Source organism: Python bivittatus, unplaced genomic scaffold, assembly GCF_059951505.1.
Source record: "Python bivittatus isolate LINGU-HERP-01145 unplaced genomic scaffold, Pbiv_v1 ctg000700_np1212, whole genome shotgun sequence".
NCBI classification, from domain to species: Eukaryota; Metazoa; Chordata; class Lepidosauria; order Squamata; family Pythonidae; genus Python; species Python bivittatus.
The window spans coordinates 17,045,126-17,065,924 of record NW_028277098.1 but is presented as its reverse complement, the minus strand read 5'-3'; the positions used below and the strand labels follow the sequence as shown (position 1 = coordinate 17,065,924).

Below are 20,799 nucleotides of genomic sequence, written 5' to 3'. Positions count from 1 at the left end.
TAGATAGATGAAATAAATAAATAGATGAAATCAATCAATCAATCAATCAATCAATCAATCAATCTGTTCGTACAGTTTTCAGGCTGTTCCTGGCCTGGCGAACTCTGAACCGCACCCTTCAATCTTGGATGACAATCATCATCACACAGTCAGTACATTATCCCAGAGATGTTATTTAACTTAGATAGCAGCTCATCAGACACAGTCTTAGTTGTCCTTCCTGCATTTTCTTTCCAAGCAGGAAAAATAATACTGTTTTGGTTTTGTTGATTTATGGTGCCCCAAAATTTAACTATCAGTTCTCAGAAAATGGATCAAATTGGCTAGATAACACCTCTGTCTTGTTTTGCCTATCTGTGAGATAAGAGTTAAACACTTATCTCATCTCATCTTATCTACTCTTTCTGTTCTCAAGAGGTCGGCTGAAGTAAAATCTTGACCTTTCTAGATAAACATACTGTACACACAGACACATGTCTCTTACTGTCATATACAGTAGTTCTTTTTTTAATCTGTATTTTTCATCTGTTAATTTATTGTTTTGTTTGTATGGACCATTCTGTGGTAACATCCTCTATTTGTAAAATTGTGACATGAATACTATTGCTTATGTAGCCAGATTATATCACCTCAACACAAAAATGAAGTATGAACAAGGCAGGGAGTATTTTGGTTTGAACAAATATTAAAAAACAATACAGGGAAAAAACAGTGGAGTAGGTAATTGTAAAAATCAGCAGGGAGGTACAGGGACAAATGGAACTGAGTTGTTTAAGAGGAATGCATAGCTGAACGACTCAACAGTGAACAGGAGTATTTTGAGCTACAACATTTTATTGCAGAATGACTTATTTAAACCAACCTTCTCCAACTTAATGAGTAACAAATGTGCTGGATTTCAGCTTCCAGAAAAGAAGTAATTGTATATTAACAGGAGATATGTTTACTTGAATACTCTGTTTAAATTATCTTCATGACAGTTCTTAAAGCTACTGTTTAAATCTACCTGGCCTCAATGTGATTGTCTGTATTATCTTAAGACAATGGAAAGTAAGTATGGTCTTTTTTTTTTTTTTTACAAGTTAGAAAACTAAGATAAGGAATCACATGTAGGTAAACTCAGTGTTTAAAGTTACATTTATGTTGAGAGGCCTTTCTGCTCCCCAGTTCTGGCTCATGAACTATCTATAATTTGAAATCACATCTGAATATATAAAGATTCACAGCTACACTTCCAGAGTAAACAAATGTTTCTAAATACGATGGCCTTTTAACATCCTATTTGTGGGCTGTAACTAGCAAAAGTAGAATTGCTGCAAAGACATATTAAATGCTGCCAATTTCCTCTCTGCAATTTGTCAGGAAAGTAGACTGGGAAGGGGTTATCCCTGGATAAGGTAACCAGTTGTATTTGGTTTTATAAAAGAGAACATACCATCTTCTCTTCCTAATAATACGTCAGGATTTTCCAGTGAATCTCATGAATACTACTGGAGCTATACTCTTCCAATGATAATGTAATGGGAAACCCCAATAGATAGATTCTCTTACCCACTGCTACTGGTGGGCTCTTAGGCACTAACTCCTCTTTCAGACGCATTTAATATTTGCAGAACCAGCAGATTTGTCTGGGAGGCAAGTCTTCATCTGCCACTCAACCAGAGCCGACTGTATTAAATTTTTATATTTATTGACATTTCATTACCATAATTGACTGCACTTGGTTCCCTAGTAGAAGGCACAGGGATGCCTCCTAAGCAGGAGAATTGGTCCCTTGAGTCAGATTTGCAATTAAAAACAAGGCAGAATGGATTTTTTTTATTGTGTAAATATGATGAGTTGAATTTTCAGCTTTAGCTAGAGAATACGGAGAGCCAAGAAAATCTTTTTCACGAGTGAGCAAAATTATGACTCAGTGGAAAGATGACCCCCAAAGGTGTCAATCAGTTTATATAAACTCAACGGTGCATGAAAAGCCCCAGTTAATGTCTCTTGGAGTGGGGGTGGGGGGAGCGTTCTTGTTAAAGGGAATATTATCTCTGCTGCCTAGTCAATGGCCTAGATGCCAATGAAAGAAACATATCCTTTGGAGCTAATATTTAGCTCAGAATGTATAATTGAAAATCATGGGGGGAAATGCAGGCTGAATCCTGATGTTGAATCTGATCTACAGAGAAATTTTACTCTGATATTTAAGACTTACCCTTGACTGACTTCACTGAATGATTCCTTATAGAACAACATCTGTGAGATGTTATCATCATAATTTGTGCATTATAATACTGCCATTAACAGAAAAATTGGGTTGCTGTTCTGGGACCCCAGGGATGATATTCTAGAAGCAATAGGATAATTCAGATTTTTCCCTTTGAGATCCAAGAGGAATGACAACCTCAGAGGGGAAATGCAATACTGAAAATAGTTGGGAATTATAGGAGTTGCAGTACAATATATCTGGACTGTCACTGGCTGGAAAAACTGCACTCATCTTACTACATTCTTCTTACTATACTTACTATCTTATAAGATGCATTCATAAGATAGTAACTCCCAGCTGTTAGGATGTATTAAGAAAAAATCAAAGGAGTATGAATCAAATAGGCAAGGAACAGGTAATTACAAAGTTCGGCTATTTTACCCCTTCCCAAATCCCATCACAAAGGAAAGGCTTATAAAGATGCTATGGGCAGTAGAAGTGGGCTTGAAATGATAATAGTTTAATTGAAGGATGATAATGATGATACTGATATGTTGTTAGAAAATTATTTTCTTTATTAGAATAAATAGAAGTGGGAATTGGAAGTTAAAATTAATGGTCCATGTAGTTAATGAGAAAGCAGTAATTTATTTAATTATTTCTTAAATCAATCTATATATCACTTTCCTTATAATATATTTCTAGTTATAAAAATAAAAACCACTTTGAGACAAATACGTATTTGTGCTCATTTCATTGTTTTAGTTTGTGATTTAGTTTCCTATGGTTGCATATTTATAAAAAATGTGTTGTATATTTATAAAATAACCAGCTTCTAAACACTTTGACAAGTATCTGGGCTTGGAATAAGTTCTATTTCACAAGTAATTTCATCTGTTTGGTTGCTTAATGCATTTCTTAGTTGACTTTCAAGAGTGCAGTTTTCTTATCTAAAAGCAGATATCTAGATATCTATCTTTGGGGGCTTTTTCCCTTTGACAAATAATTTCAATCCAGATTATATTGATCAGTGAAATTAATTTAATATTCCATAAAGACAAATCTGCATTACCAAGAATACATTATGCAGATTATTTAAATTATATGAAAATATATATTTTTTCAAGAAATATTTTTAAAGAGATACTATATATTAATTTACAAAAATATTTCCAGCAAGTGGTTTTGGGGAACAAAGCAGAGTCTTTTCAAATATTCTGTGTGAAAAAGGGTTCAGTCTACACAGGGGTTCATCCTACACAGAGACAGCAGGCAGAATGAAATCAGCTTTCATTAAATTAATTAAAATTTTGATGACTTGTACAATATACAATGCCTGTCATTTTAACATGATATGCCAATAACAGAAGATAATGAATTAAGTTCTGCACAGACCTCTCCCTCTGGATGATGTTAGAGAGGTTGCTAATTAGTTCTAATATGCAAATAGTAAAACTGATAACTCTTCAAAGTGATATAAAACATCTAGTAAGTTTATGGACTGTGATTATATTAAGAGAGAATTAAAAAAAAAAAACTAGCCCCAATTTCATTTATCCAGATGACTGTATACACTCGTATTCCATCTCATGAAATGTAGACTGGTACAAAATTGCTAATCTGTATGTAAGTTTCCTTTGTTTATGTACACCTAGGTGGATGTATCCACGGTTCCTGCTTTTATTTATTTAATTATTTTAAATCTCTCCTTTTCTCAGAGAACTTTCTTCATTTCAACTGTGCAACAACACCTGGGCTAAGGAGAAGTGACTAATTTAAAGTTATGTAGTGAACTTCCATGACTGAGGGCGGATTTGAATCTGGGTCATTCATTAAATGGGTCATCCATTAAAATTAGTCCTGACTCTTTACATAAAGAAGTTTTGGTCTATAGTGTCAGTTTGGTAAAGGTGTGACCCATCAAGCAAAATGCATCTCACCAGCCAGATAAGAAAACCTGAAAAATCTATTTTTGCTGATGGGCAGAAATCCCTGAGATGTGGACAGTACTTTGTATCAGGCACAGCGGGTTGCATCCTGCAAGTCAGATCTACTATCTAAACAAATTAAAGCTTGCCATTGTAAAGAATGCCTATGATAGTTCTTGCCAGGTGCTAGGGCTAGATTTAGAGACAGCAATCCTGTGAAACTGGGCTTGAGGGTGCCTGTTGTTGTTATCTGCTCAATTATGGGCTCAACAGCTGAAACAAACAGTGTGAGCAGTTCATCATCATTTCGAGAGCTGGCAGCAGTGAACTGCATCGTCAGCACTGTGTGAACATTTGTTGGTATGCATGTTATATTTGGGGAAAATTTACAGTGTTGGTGCCTATTCAAAAATGGCACGCATGTGAGGGGTTGTGATCAGATCCATGCATACCAAATCATATGGCAGAGATAAATCTTGCATGCCTAGAGCGCATTAGTATTGTGAAATGGGGTACAAGGGGAGTAAGCAATAAGCTATTCCAGAATGGAACAAATGGAAGGAAATCGCCCCTCTCTTGGGGGGCCATTTGTTCAAAGGCTGGTCCTGCCAGAAGCTGTATAAATAAGGAGCTTTATTCTTGAAACTACCAGTTTCAGTTGTAACAATGGTTGAACTAAGTTATGCTGTGAAGCAGAGCTCTGCATCTTTAACATGGGACAAGTGAAGATCTATCTTATGAAAGTTAATCAACAAGTCAAACATACCACATGCGCTAGGGTCTGAAAGATTTATGGCCAGAAGCCTCAAACCATAGACCCTGGCTACGGAGGCTACTGTACCAGCACAATGTTAACAGCTGCCACTTTGCAAGAAGAAAAAGTGTTTACACACCCACAATGGCATATGGGCCAATTCACCAGCCAGTTTAACTAAAGGCACCATTCATGTATGCCTTTGCATGCAGATCTGCCCAGGAAGAAAGTAAGAGTTAATACCAGGTCTAATGCACAGTAGAGCATTCTCTAGATCTTCCAACAACCCAGGACGGTGTAAAGAAAAGGTGACCCATAGGGAGGTTTTCTAATCTATTATTCGAAGATGGGATTGTGTGTGTGTGACTTTGTCTTCTGCGCACAAATGATATTGGAAGGTCCGACTGTTATGTTAGAGGAATGCTAGGCTTTTCTAAAGAGGAAGGATTTTTATTCCCAGATTTCTGCACATTACAGAGTTTTGTTGGAGAAATAACACTGGATGAAAACAAAATGAGTTGAGCTGGGATCCCTCTCAGGGTAATAAGAGTAGCAACCATGTAGTAAATGTGGCATCTGCTGATCCTACCTTTGTGGGCTGGCCATAGCTGGTAATAGGGAAGAACTAAGAGAAGATGGCAATTCTGACAAGTGCACTTGGCATCACGCTCTGCAATTTGGGGAAATGAAAATTGAAAGCTGGCTCCGATATGAGTGAAGAAACCTTACAGTACTGTGCATTTCACAAGGAACAGTACCTTTTTTTAAAAAAAAAATCAGAAATGATAACTGCAGTTGGGCAGCATTTATTACAGGAGTGGTAATGAGGGATCACAGTCCACGTGTAGACCCCAGTCCCTGTTCTTCAGTCCCCAGAAGATTCTCAAGTTTGCACTGTCAAAACTATCTTTAAAGGTACAACAAATAAAACAGCTATTCTTATTAAAAGTCTGAAACACAAGAAACAAAACAAAAAGTGGGACTTTAATAATTTTGGTCCTACCCATGTGGTGACAACACCATGTCACTACTACAAATCCTATATGTTTTTCAGCCTCCCCCACAAAGATTTTTTAAAAATCAATATATCACTGCATAAATGTTGCCTGTCCCTAATTTAATATCAGATGGGGTGGGGTAGGGGGATGCAAAATCTGATTTCAAGGAATACCTGAAAAGTCATAATTCTTAATGTCAGAATTTGTATATTAAATTTGCTTATTTCCTCTTCCATTCCCATCCCTCTTTCCATTTGTATTTATAATTAAATTTTAAGTTTATGAAAGAGATTATATGATGACTAAAATTGAAAATGAAATCTGCACAGCCTTCAAGGTTACTGTGATGAATGCCATCAGAAACATATGTGATATTGGGTCGAAAATAGCTTGACAAGGCAGGGCCAAAAGTGAAGCTAGTCCAATCTAGACATGATTTTGATTTAGCTGGAGACTGTATCTCTGCCTAAGAATAAAAGAAACAAACATTTCTAAAGATTCCTCAAGTTCACAGTTAGTGCTTGTGCCTATTATTTAAATGTGACTAAATGCTTTATTATATTGTAGCAATCCGTGCTCCTTTATTAGTGGCTTTGAAAGTGATTTGTGAAAATACCTGGCAGGGGTTTGAACAAAGAAATTGGCAGCTCTTGGAAAATTGTCCCATATGATACAATCTATGAGGCAGTCTATTCTTGGCCTCATGCATTCTACCTGTGTTGGGACCACATCACCCAGAGTTCCCAACCAGAACTGAGGCACTATAATTCCAACATGTCTAGAGGAAAGTTCTCCTAAGAAAGAGCTGTTCAACTTCCACCAGCTCAAGAGCCATAGCTTGCTTTGCATGCCACATTGAGGGTTGCACTCCAAACTGGACTGGATTAGATCCCATTTTGGGAGGGGATTTCATGTATTTTAATGGATGAAATGGTGCCTTAATCTTTTCAAAGGCTCAAAGGACCCATTTTACCCCTTGAATCTCCCCCCCCCCCGCAAAAAAGGGCCCACATTTTCAGGGGGGAACTGAAGCATATTGTTTATTGACATCAATGGGTTTTTAAACATCTTAATTTTGACCACGGCCATGGTTAATGAAGCTGCGATCAAAGGGTTGAACTCACCTGCTTCATATATAATGTATGTCTCTTTACCTAATGTATAGCACATACAACAATCCATATAAATGCAAACGAATGACCTACATGGTTTAAATTAGGGCTTAGACTCTCTATGTAAATTTTGGAGAGCAATTGAATAATGTGGATTGCAGTCAAAACAAGCAACTGTTTCCTCATATGTATTTAAATTGAGGCAGTTTAGGTTTCAGCTACTTAAATGCCAGTGGACCATCATTTGGTTTCACTTTGAATCAGAAATAAAATGCACAAAATCCACTCTGCCTTCCCATGACACTGTACATTCTTTTCCATTAGAGCTGAAATAAATGTTCAAAGGGTAAGGTTTTGATTTAATTTGCCTTGTCACTCTCATTTATTTTACTTGAAAATTATAAATGAGTATGGCCACGACACAAGGATGTTCTCTTGTGACAACCTATCAAGCTGTAGTGCTCCGGAGCAGGCTGCATTCACTTTATTCAGGACGGTGCAAGGGAACTTCCTGAAGAAATGAACCCTACAGGGCATTTGTTTTCACTTTTAAAGCTGTTTCTGATTCCCTAATTTGACCCGCCTTTCCCTCTCGTATTCATACAAGCCCTCAATTTTCAATAACACAAATGTCCCAACTTTGTCCCATTCTTCAAGTCTCTGGACTGCGCTTCAGTTGCAGGACAGCAACACTTGAGACAATAGTGGAGTGGAATAGAATGGAATAGAATGGAATAGAATGGAATAGAATAGAACAGAACAGAACAGAACAGAACAGAACAGAACAGAACAGAACAGAACAGAACAGAACAGAACAGAACAATGTAGATTGGTTGCATGCACTCCACAATTAAAATGATTAGGTAAGTAAATGCAAATTCTGTGGATGCTATATGAATTATCTTACCTATGTGAGTTGTGCACACTGAACAGATGCGTGAATATGCTTAACTTCTCCTAATTTATCCAGTCTTTTGAGAGCCATGGGGAAGAGGAAAGAGCCGTCCGTGGTGCTGACAGCTTTATTCTGACAACTGGACATTCTGCTCAGTCTCATCTAATTGTAAGATTTGTGCCAGCGCTGCATGTTTGTATTTCAGCGTGTTTTTGCTCTCTTATGCTTTAGGCATTTTTGCCTGCAATGTATCTGAACTGAACTCTGTATTCAGTTCAACATTCTATATTTGTAGAGTGTGCAGACCAACTCTTGAAGAAAATAGAAAGATTCCTATGCTGTAAGTTATATAAGTTAAACAGTTTCAGGAGGTTTTCCTTCAATACTTATCATCACAAATGATCTATCTAGTCTCCTCTGCACTAAATATTGTTTTCCTAAGAGAGCATATTATCTGCTTTAAATTCAACTAAACTAATTCTTTCTATAAAAGTTGTACAATTAGCAAAGGGCTAGCCTGATCCATGATTTACTTGACATAAATCCATGGAAATAAAGGGAAAATGACATTTATTTCACTGTAATTTCTTCTAGCTCCAGGCATTTGCTACAGATTTCATCCTCTATATCTACCATATGAATACATTTTAAAAATAAACTATATACATTATGATTTTGTTTATTTTTATGTATAACTTTATTGTTGGGCCCAACAGAGAGAACACTTTTCATTTTACTTATAGTCTGCTGGAACCTATATCTCAATTCAGTGGAAAATGCTTTCAGTGTGACCCAGCGGTGCTTCTGATGTATTTAAAATCGGACTATTTGCAAGATAATTAATACCAAAATGCAGTGATTTTACTATGCAAACTCACTTGTTGCCCCGTGACTAGAAGGATGGAGCCTTCTTTCCCATGTACCACTTGCCGATAAATATGATCTAGAATTAAGAGTTCACTCCAGCAGTTCTGAAGGAGCTTCATTTGGTCATCAACCTATGTATCAAAACAAACAAACAAGCAGAAAGATACCTTGGGGTTATTGTTGTTGTTCTCTTTTGATTTTTTTTTTTAAATCATGCAATTCAGCCACCATTTAAACATGATCAAAAACACATTGGGAGGTACTTTCTCAAAAATTCTTTCATGCTGCTGTTGTAATATCTTGCAACTGAATTAATGAGTTTTACTGCAACTGTCCATTCGGCAAAAGCATTTCCCTTCTAGAAAAGGGTACTCATGTTACTGTAAGTCTTTAAAGCTGAAATCATTTTCCCAGTTGGGATAAGTCCTATTGAACTTAATAGGTCTTTTTTTTCTGAGTAGATACAATTGCAGCATCATGAGATAAATGGATATTAAGTTTTCATGAGAGTTCATATTTCCAGTTTACATCCTCCTGGTATTTTACTAATCTTCAGTGGGTTATTTCTGTACTTTTTTTTTTCCTACTGTACAAACTTTGGCATTCAATTGAGTCTGCTTAGTCTCTCTCTTGTGTAAGGATGTACCTATGAAAGAAATGACACTGAGAGCCAAAAAAGGAGAAGGGATTATCTTCTTTCTTTGAAAAAAAAATCTATCTTAGAACTAGTTTAAGGTGGCTAATAAGATCAATAATGAAAACCACAAAAATGATTCAATTGCAGAGGTACACAGTATAAAACAGAGAAATAAAATACATGCTGTAGAAATAGCATTGAAAGAGAGAATTAAAGCAATGTAAATTAATATCTTAAAAGGCCAGCATAAAATAGTATCAATAACCTTCCAGCATTATCATTACAAGCTTCAGTTTTTTATGTCACAAATCAAAGACCATCCCGAAAAAGAAACAGGCTTTGCCAACCAGTAAAATTTCAAAAGAGAAGGGACAAGTTGAACTTCCTTTGGGGAATCAGTTATTCCAGATGGTGGACGAGCATCTCTTGCATGCATGCTACATGAAACAAGTTGTGTCAATTAAGTATTAGTTTCAGAAAAAGGATGGACACAACTGAATAATTTTTAGTTTAGTTTATATAGTAAAGTTTATATGTAACATAATTTGTGGTTCAGGGGACGATCAATCTAATGAACAGTATTTCATAATTTTGTAAACTGTTTAAGAATTGACTTCCGTAAAAAGCCACGTAAAAATATAACATGTTCAGAATGAGCTGTTCTCTTATGAAAAATGAGAACTTGAGGAACAATGTGTGACCCTATGTGAAAGCTTTCATATGAACATGTGAAATTACTGCTTGGCTTTTTGTGAATGAGTTTGGTTTGCTGCAACCAACGAAATAATGGAACACAGTGAATAGACAAATAAAATAAAACATAGCTAACATAAAAATATGATTGATATAAAGCAACCTGGCATTTGTCAGACGTGTAAAATTACATCCACTATCTGTACCAGCTGTTGGCTTGTGAGAGCAGTATTCCAGCAGATCTGGAAGGTGCCACATTGGGGAAGGCTGATATCAAGAATGCAATTTCCTCATAATTAGGAAAATTACAGAGATTCTTGGGATCAAGGAAAGTGATTTAAATGCAATCTAGAGTAGAGATTATCAAACTCTGGCAACCTCAACGGAAGGAAGTCCATATTTTTTAATATTTCATCTTAGGCATTGCTGTTGAGCTTGCACTTGGAGTTTTGAGCTTTATTAAGCTTAAAAAGAGTTTTCCAATTGCTTCCTTTTCTTAGTAGTGATACAAAAAATTTGCAAGCACCACCAACATTGTATTTTTTAAATTTGTCCTATAAAATGTTATTTTGCAATGTGTTTTATAATCACATACCTGTTTTCCAAAATATTTACATGTATTGATTAAAAATGGCATGGGCATCTTTATTGTTTTAAACTGTTTATATTATTAGTCTTAACACTTGTAAGCAGCACAGAGTTTTGTATAAGTGGGCAGCTGCAGAGATGGAACATTGAATATTAATAAATAAATATTAGTCATTTGCCCAGAACTACATATTAGTGAAGTTCAGTACTGTAATCCATGTTTATGTCATAAAGTTGTAATATTCTATCAGTATGTGTGTGTGTTTATTTTCAGAGAAAGGTCCCATAAATTTATTTACCAGTTTAGAGATTCACAGTATCACAGAACCCTTTTCCTAGAAGATTTATTAAAAATTGAGAATAAAACTCTTTTTTCCAGACATATAGAACATCCATTATAAATATTTCTGTTGGTATCTTGAATATACATATTTATTCTGGTGGAATGTGTATCTTTTATGTTTTTGTGGAGTACAGAAGCATCATCTGGTAGCTTTAAGTAGAGTTTTATGAATAGCAGTGTTATCATAACAGTAAACACATTCTAAGATTAAGATTAAGGTCAGTCAATTCTCCACTATTTAAGCATTGGACTTGCCTTGTAGTACCTTCATGCAACATCATAATTAATTGCAGGAGGCGGCATTCAATAGAGGAAGCTGCCAGCTTTTGCCACAGCCGTTCATGAAGGATTGAATCAAATGCCGCTTTCAGATCTATAAAAACAGCATAAAGGGCACCTCCAGGAGAGTTAGTGTACTTCGCAGAGAGGTGGTGCAAAGTGATACATTGGTCAGTGATCGAAAAATGTGATCTGAAGCCAGCCTCTTCCACTGCTAGAATTCTTTCTTGAACCGTCCAATCGTAGGGGCAACAATTACGTGTCCACAGCAATTAAACATTTTACAGCTAAAGTGCCAAGGCTCTTGCTGTATACTGTGCAAGGCTATGCCTGTAAGGATACTTGTATGTTGGAAGCTTTCAGCCTAAATTCTTCAGATCTCTACTTTGAGTCCCCTGCATTGTAGCTAAGGGAATTTTCCAGCTTTTTAGCTGAGGCTGGGTTAGTACTCTGCCAGCTGAAGTACTGGCTTAAACAAATTTGGGGGGGGGGGTGTTGCATCTAGTCTTACTAGTTTTCATAAGCAGATACCAGTCTCCCTGGAAGAAACAAATAATGGATAATCTGGCTCACCCCAGTCTGTATCTATGCTAGGCATGAACAAAGCTTGAAGAATGTTCAGGCAAAGAATTTTAGATCTTGTTTTACAAAGAGATAGAACCAACACTTCTCTTCTCCACTAGAATGAGCTCATGCACTCTTCCATCATTATTCCCAAATATCAATATCATTTATTAGTTCTGGCTTTCATACTGGCACATCCGAATGCTCTCCCCTTAATGGTACTGCTGGGTAGATTCAAGGGTACTCCTTATCAAGAGCATTTATGTATTTGCTCAGATTCTGAAATTGAAACAGTAGCGCACATATTTCTGAACTGCCCTGTCTACCACTCTTTAGAGTTAATCTCCCCTTTTATTACAAAATTTTTAGATAGTTCTCACAACACTACCTATTCAATGAACAGGATTGGGAAGTCTCAAGAATTGTAGCTAAATTTTGTACCATAGCAATGGCAGTGAAAAGTTGCTGGACTCGATCAATCTCCTAGGTGCATGCATCTCAGGCATAAATAGGCTTTTAAACAAGCATCTGTGTTATGTACTTTTTTTAAAAAATGTGTGTTTGGTCTGTGACTGTATATTTTAATAAACAAAACTAATTAAGGTTAGGAGTTTGGAATTTCATTTGGTGTAAATCAGCAAGGAAACTGTTTCAAATTTTAGTAAGTTGGAGAGAAAATTCACAGCAAAGTTCAAAAGCTTTCATTTTGTATGAGCATTTCTTTTAAAATACCTCATGATAACAATGAATATTGAAGCTCCCTTTGTTAAAGCTGATTTATCATTCTCCAGACATGTTATATTCCTACTGAATTGTATAGTTTATATCTGAAGTCACTTTGAGAAGGCTGTTGAAAATACTAAAAGTTTGACAAACCCTATAACAATAGCAACAATAATATTTTTTAAGGTATTTATCTAGTGACTCTGGGCAGTTTTCAGTAAGAACAGAATAAATATTAATTAAAATAAAATTTAATTATTTAATTAAAATATACCACCGCAACAAACTTCCCATATAATAATGCTAGCAGCAACAACAATAGCAGCAATTCTAACAGCCATTGTAGTAAAATATGATCTGAAACTCAAGTATCTATTTAAATGGTACATCTGTCATTTAGTGGAATAGTTCATGAGAAATTGAAAGAGAATCTCCAAATATGAAAGATTGCACTATGATACCTTTGGAACTTGGTAACCTGTTTCTACCTCCATCTACTTGGATTCTGCTTGTATTCCTAGTACAGTAGTGCCAATATTTAAAACATGAACATTTAAAAAGTAACGCATGGCAGGCTTTCCTTTGATTTTGGAGTAAAAAATGGCAGATGCATCCCCCACCTTTTTCTAGGTTCAGTCAACAGAATTTGCTCTTTTTATAACATCATTTTCTATGCATCTACGCTAAGACTTCATATTATGGTTGTTACTTTTAGGGGACAGGAAGGCAAGCTCAAAGTCCACGATATCATAGCAATCCAATGTGAATTGTTCTGGAAGTTACAGGGATGGCAGAGGAGCCTAAAACTTGTTTTTGGTAATAGCTATATGTTGAAAATTGTTATTTAATTTAGCCTGAGTAAAACTATTAATTAACACACTGGACTCAGCAGTACCACGTCGTCTGTCAAGGGATCGTGTGAGTTTTCAACAGCACCTAGTATAGTCGCCAGCACAGGCAATTAATTATCATTACTCTACCACTGCATACCAGTCACACCCCACTTTGGCAATATGGTTGGATGAAAGAAAGAGGAAGAGTGGGAGATAGCAGATGGATACATGATAAGTCAAAATGTAGCCTGTGTTATGACAGGAACAACCTTGGTCTGCCCCCACACTATATGAATATCATAATGATAATTCATTTCTATGTAGATAACAGAATAAGGTTGAACCTATACTTTGCAAAAAACAACATTTGTTTTACTCTGTCCTGTTGCATTTCTCTATCTCGTGCCAGTCTTAACAAAGCCAACAGTCAACTGGAAGAGAAGAGTGCATCAGGCCTTGTCAAAAAAGGATGAATCCCAGGTCCTCAGCATCTCTTCCCCAAACGTCCTATCAGTTTTAGTTTAGAACACTTTTTGGTGCTATTTTATTGGAGGGTGAAGATAAATTATAACTATCTTTAAGACTGATAGTTGACAGGCTAGGAATAAATAGAGCTGTCTATCTACAGTATGTTCCAAAATATATCTTGCAACAAAATGCACCCCCCCACACACACACATACACAAACTGTGTGCTGTGCAGCAATCTCAATTTAAAGGGCAAGGTGTGATTGCAACAGCATGGTGTTTGATGAGTACCTGTTGGGAACACCTTAAACAAAATGTGCTTTTCCAGGATTGTGTGTCAGTTGTGGAGGACAGCTGCAGAAACCCTATCTAGACCACTGCACAGCCATTCTCTCTCCCTCTCCCCTCCCCCCACTTCAAATCTCAGTAATCAATATTACTAGGGTGATGTCAGCCCTACATGGTAGACCAGACTAAGAAACCTATGCCATATAAGTCAGGACTACTTTTAATGTAACAGCCATAGTAACAGAATCTTGTGATTCTGAATGTGCTCCCTCCTCCCTCATTTTATCTTTGTGTGAATTGGGGTGGGAGGGACAATGGGCTTTTCTGGGATGTTTTCTCCAGTTTACTTCCTTAGCCTGGGCTCAAGCCCCTCTTATCTGACTGTTGCCTTGATAGTGGCTCTTCCTTCTTCGTCTAGGTCATTCCCTATGCCCTGTACATCCAATCATTGGGTATCATGACTTTATAAATTATTTGGCTATAAATGTATTAAATAAGAATATATCACATATCACATATAAAATGTAACAAATAAATAGAGTTAAAACCATTCTAATGAGAAATGCTGGGAGGCTAAAACTGCATCAAGAAATTATCAGTGCATTATCAAAAAGACCCTGGGCAATCTTCTGCAGGGGAAAGCTATCTGAATACAGAAGTTCCAGTATTAGAATTGTAACTCTTGGAATTTCCACCCAGCACAGAAGTTTTGAAAGCTGCCATTTTAACATCTCAGGAGAGTGCCAAAATAGCAAGAGTTTGTACAGAAAGGCAGCATGAGTACAATTCCCACCTTACTAATTGGTGTGTTCAATTATAATCTTACATCATTCACAATCAGCAGTTATCTATTATGCTTACTGGCAATTATGAGTTATGTCATCCAATATGGTCAGGTTTGAAGAAAGCTTCTCAATTTGTATTGTGCAATGCATATGCCCTTCCCCTGTACAAAGTGCCTATTGAGGAATGGCCATATACAATCAAGAACAAAAGCATTTAAAAGATCATAAATAATGCAAAAAGTTGTAAATAAGGCTAAAAGAAATTGCTTTTATGAAACAGGTAGCATTTTGGGTAACCCCCAATTTACTTTGCCTCAAAGACATGTAGAATTTTGTGGACGGTGTTCTAAGCCTGAAACGTCCCATTTGGTTCTAATAGGAAGTGTTATGAAGTTGTTCTGAACTTACTTGAAGTGTTCCAACTCTAAAACATTCCCACCTATGTTTCACAGTTGGAATTGTCTATATATATCCATCACTCAGGGTATGACTACAGTACAGATATTAGGATAGAAAAAGCCATATTATTTTTAACTTTTAATGCTGCCATCATTAGTTTGTGAAATCTCACAAAAATTATTTCTTTGTCATTGATACAATGATTTTTAATTTACTGAATTTTGTATTTTCAATATATAATTTCATCTCTGTTTTACCGTTAGCTAGCTTGGGCACTATTTTAGCAGAAAGATGGAACTTTAATTAATTAAACAAACTGAATATCTAGATACAAAACCATTGAAAATATTAAAAAAAAAATTTTCAATTGCACAAGACTATGTTGGACATAATTAATAAATGCTTCCATATTGTCTTTTGAGGGATACATCCTTACCCTGTGCTTCACATTTGCTTCATACTGGGTTTTAATCATTAAGAACAAGCCTCACCCTCTGCCCCATTAACCCTCTGAAAAGAGATGATCAAATTTTCATTAAAGGAGACCAAGACATTAGATTCTGGAAGGGAACCCCAATTTGGAAGGGAACCACATTCCCCTATGATAAACTATAATCCCATAATTTGCATTTTCTCTCATGCTAATAAAATGATTTTCAGTCCTTCTGAGACTCACACATCAGGCAAAAAATTTAGGCTATTACTTATGCTGTCCATCTAGATTGTGAAGAATGTATTCTACTTCTGCCTTTCAATGTTTTTATCCAGTGAATAATGTCATAATTATTGTCAGAAGGAAAGGAGGGAATCAAGTTGATAATCCCAGTTTCTGCCTGAGAAGAAACTTTGCAACTGTCTAGTTTATTTCAAACCTTTCTTCAAAAAAACCTCTCTGGTGGAGACATTATTTCCCTCCTCTGCACATACATTAGTACTCACAGAATTTTAGTGTATTGCTGTTTGAAACATAATAGATATCCAAAATCTAAAAGTAGCATCAAAGTTGGGAGTTGAAAACATGGAGCCCTTTCATTGACTAAATAAATAAATCCTAAATGTCTAAGCACATGAAAAAGAAAGAAAACTTGTGGAGAAAGCATGGGTTTTGCCAGCTGTGCAGAATAGTCTGATACTGTTATATCCAATTAACTGTGGGTGGGGAAGTTAGAGTAGCATACAACATTCTTGTAATGTAGGCCAGTATTAACCAGTTTCTCAACATGATAGATTTCTTTTTTGAGGAAGGGAGAAAAAGCATCTGAAGTTGATTATAGCAGCAGATTAATTGATTAAAAGAAGCAGGGAATGAACAGAGAAATTCAGACATTGCTGGATAGGTGTCAAATTACTAGTGCTATTTACTGATGAACAGTAGTTCTAATTCATGGGTTTGGACAGAGGAAGACAAGACGCTATTCTTTTAAATATTTAGTTACATGGAGTAAATGTGTGAGTAAGCACAGAACATACATCTCATTAATTAACAAATAAAGATCTGGCAACCAGACTAGCTTCCTACCAATCGAGAAACCCCCCTTGCAAGTGTATATTCCAAAATGGACTTGGACACTAATTAATGAATCACGAACTATGATCAGACTTTTATGCAATACAGAGTGAGACAGCTATTGCTTTCTTTCCTGCAGTGCTCTTAGCCTACCTCAGCTGATTATTCACTAGGAATTTGTGACCTGTTTTTTTTTTTTTTATGCCACTGCTTTTGCACCCTTGAAACGGAAGTGATTCAAAGCAGCCAAGATTGACTATGATACTAGGCAAGGTTTGATGTTTACGTTAGGGAGCACTTGGATGGGAACCACAAATGAGCAGCGTTCTCTTCTCTGAACCATCTTGCAAAGGAGAGGCAGAAGAAAGGCAGGAATTTTGATAGAAGGGAGGTAAGAAAGAGGAAGGGAAATCATCAGTAAATACCACTGGTAATTCACTACAATGAATCTTAAAATCCTCTTTGAATTCCCTTCAGTTTTCCTCTTTCTTATCTCCCTTCTGACAATTTTCCTCTTTCTTACCTCCCTTCTGACAATTCACTATAATGCCAAATAAAACTGATAAGGTTTAGTATCCTGTGCAGTTTGATTTTCTGTTGATCCCTAGAAAGCTAAGCATACTGGTTGCAACAAAAATAAAATAAAATAAAATTTAAAAAATAGAGATATTTTTAGGTACCTGATACAAAGACTTCCCTTACCGCCACCAAAAGTCATGCCAGTTATTTGTCTAATCACTTATATCTGAAACATATCTTTTCCATGTTAATATTTCTGTGCGTGAGATGGTTTTTAAAATGTTGTCGGGTCTCCACCTATTTCAAAAACTGAAGGTCACCGTCAACTGCTGCTGCAGTATCATCTGTGAACTATTTTGTTGCTTTGATAAGCAGAGACCTGACCTCAGTCTGTGTAGATCTGGGATAGGCAGATTACGTCCTCCAGGTGTTTTACTGAACCACACAGTAGTTAAAATGTTGGATTAGGTTTGAGGAGACCTACTTTCAGCTCACCGGTTATGGAGCTCACTAAGTAACTTTGATCGATCACACTCTCAAACCAACCTTCCTCCCAGTGTTGTTGCTGGTAAGGTAAAATGAAGGGACTCCTCCAGACACTGGAGTTCATGGGTGAGGATAAGGGAAGGAAAGACCACACTTGAACATCATCACTCATGATATGCCTTATGTAGTTGTGTCAGATGTCATGATATGAGTGACACAAATTACATAATCATGTCATTTGCATGATGGTGGCAAGATGCATGTGTCATTTTGACATCATTATATCTTGTTACAAATGCCTATGCCCCCATTGTGCCACCTTAAGGTCCTAGAAGACAAATGGGATACAAATGAAATTAACTGCATATGTAGTCTTATCAGTACATCAGATCAAATGAATGTGCCTCACTACTTCTCTCTTCGTTGAGTTTGTGCTGTGAATCTGTGTAAGAGACAAGCTGATGGAATAAGAATATCTTTTTGTCACATAATTAAAGATCCATTCCATGCCACAAAATTACCAATTGAACTAATGGAATTATTACTATTCCTCAACAATGTTTGTGTATAGTCCAGCATGGACTGATATTTGTAGTTTGATTCTCTCCAAATGTCTCTCACTTAATGTAATAAAACTGACATCTAAATATCTAGATAGAGGATTATAGGTGTCAATTATTTCTTTATTGGGCTTGGGCTCATACATATAGATTCCTTAACGATTCAGTGAAAGATCTGATTGCTGTAAATTTACAAATAATCTGTATCACTGGCAAGAAAAAATACAGAATCAAAATAGAGGAAAAAAAAAAGTCTAGAATTTCTTCTCAGAGAAGTGCTACTGGAAATACTAGGTTTTTGTTAATACCCAAATCCAGAAACTAGATATCAATTATAGTTAAAATGAAGACTTATCTCAGAAAAGCTGATCACACATTTGAAAAATGCTTTATGCTGGCATTATAAATGAGCAAGGATAGAACAACACAAAGGTTATATTGTCAGAGAGTTCTGCCTTCCCACAATCCAGAGCCTATCAAACATCCTAAACGTTTGTTTCTGAAGCTTTCTCAGCACCAGAAAAAGAGGTGGGGGGGCATGTAGAGTTTACTGAAAGACATTTGGTCTTCTATGAAAATCACTTTTCACCTTAAAAAAAATTAAAGTGATATTTAATAATTGCAATAACAAAAACATACTTTGCAGAATTGACCAAAATAGTTAAAAGCAGGGGTACTTCCAGAAGCATACACCCCATTTCCCAAGATACAGAGGCACTTCCACTATTGCAAGCGGGTAAATATTCCAGAAAAGCAGATAAAACTCCATTTGTAATGCCTAAGATCTGAAACCTTAGTTAAGGTTATTATTATTTTTTCTATGATTTCTTTCTGTTTAAAGGGCCTGAGCCTGTTTCACAGCACTATAAAATGCAGCATCAAACTAGGTTACATTCAGATTAAGACTGCAATTCCTTTGCTATGTTAGTCTTCCCAGCCATTTTAAGCCCGCTGTTAAATGCTACATGAAAGCAGGAAATCAAATATAATAGTAGCAGAGATGATTTTCTTTTACAGATGTTTCAGTTTGTCATAGAAGTAGTTATCAGTCTAACGTTCAGGCAGATTGGATATTTACTTATGTACTGGCGAAGTGAACCAAACATTCAAAAGTCAAGAAACCAATTTCTGCCCTGAGCATAAGCAAAGTTGTCAAGTTAACAGGACTTCAGCCTGCTTGCATTAGCTTTGATTTTTTTTTTCAACAGAGCATATTTTTTATAGAAGCGTGCTTTGTAATATAATGAAAGTATACACTTTGACTATGACTATTAATTCCCTGTGGTGGGAGATGGAACCAGAAATGGGGTTTTCAAGTTACAATTTAAATAAGAGCATTTAATATTGGACAAACTTTTTAAATGGTCATTTCTGTATTCAAATTAAGTTTTGCTTTTATATTGAATTTCAAAAGATGATACAGGACGCACTGGGTAGCTTTTGAGCTGCTGCAGAATCTGAACTGAATAAAAATAATTCAAAACTGGGTCACTGATTTGTGCCCTTTTCCCCCTCAACCCAAGCGCTAATGATTAGTTCGGTGTAAAGACAGAAAGACCTAATTTATTTTTATAAATAATTAAAATATTTTATATTATTTATTATTATTATTATTATTATTATTTAATTATTATTTATTATTTAATTTGTTATTTCCTTGCTATTATAAATCATGGTTTATAAAACCAAGCAAAATTTGTGTTCCTCCCTTGCCTTTCTTTCCTATCTCCTAGTTTCTGAGCTTTATTTGAGTTTTGCATTAAATCAATATTTCCTATTGTATCTGAATTTTAGGACTTTGATGGGAGGCTATCTCTGGCTATCTCCTACACCTACTAGATCATACTAGATCATAGATAATAGATCATTGGCTATTAGTCTCTGTTAATGGCTGCTAGTTTTGATAGCTGTTTACTATCTCTGGTTTCAAGGCAGTGTATCTTAAATGCAGCTGCCAGTGGCTATTGACCTCCTCACCATGCTTCTGAACTTTCTACAGGCATCTGGTTCACCGGTAGTATTTGATAGGCTCTTGGCCTGATCCAGAATATCATCTTATGTTCTTAAAACTCAGTGCTGATGGTCCTTTCCTCCAAGACAATGAGGAGACAATTGTAGCCTTTGTGGCCACCAATTCTTGCTAACCAGAAGTAGAGACAGACAAGTGTGTGGTTGTGCCACTGAAATGAATGCTGAGCCAATTGAAAGGCTGTTTGGAACAGATAGAGACTCTTTGCCTATGTCTCCCTCTAGCTCAAGGCAACAGAATTTAGCAGCCCTTTTTATCCAGCTTGGGTAGATAAAACAGTAATGGTGGCAATCAGCAGCTCCTAGTGGTGTTTACTTGGTGGCAAGGAAGGAAGGGAGGGAGGGAGGA

At 36.2% G+C, this 20,799-nt stretch overlaps 1 protein-coding gene across 3 annotated transcripts in view; it reads right to left on the bottom strand.

Annotated features, from left to right (window-relative positions):
* NR5A2 (nuclear receptor subfamily 5 group A member 2) overlaps window positions 1–20,799 on the bottom strand; it is a 120,514-nt gene that overhangs the window by 31,146 nt on the left and 68,569 nt on the right. For all 3 annotated transcript variants that reach the window (XM_015889777.3, XM_025173336.2, XM_088153310.1), the window contains exon 5: window positions 8,763–8,882. In XM_015889777.3, the coding sequence (XP_015745263.2) occupies window positions 8,763–8,882 (120 nt within the window). The remainder of the gene's footprint in view (window positions 1–8,762; window positions 8,883–20,799) is intronic.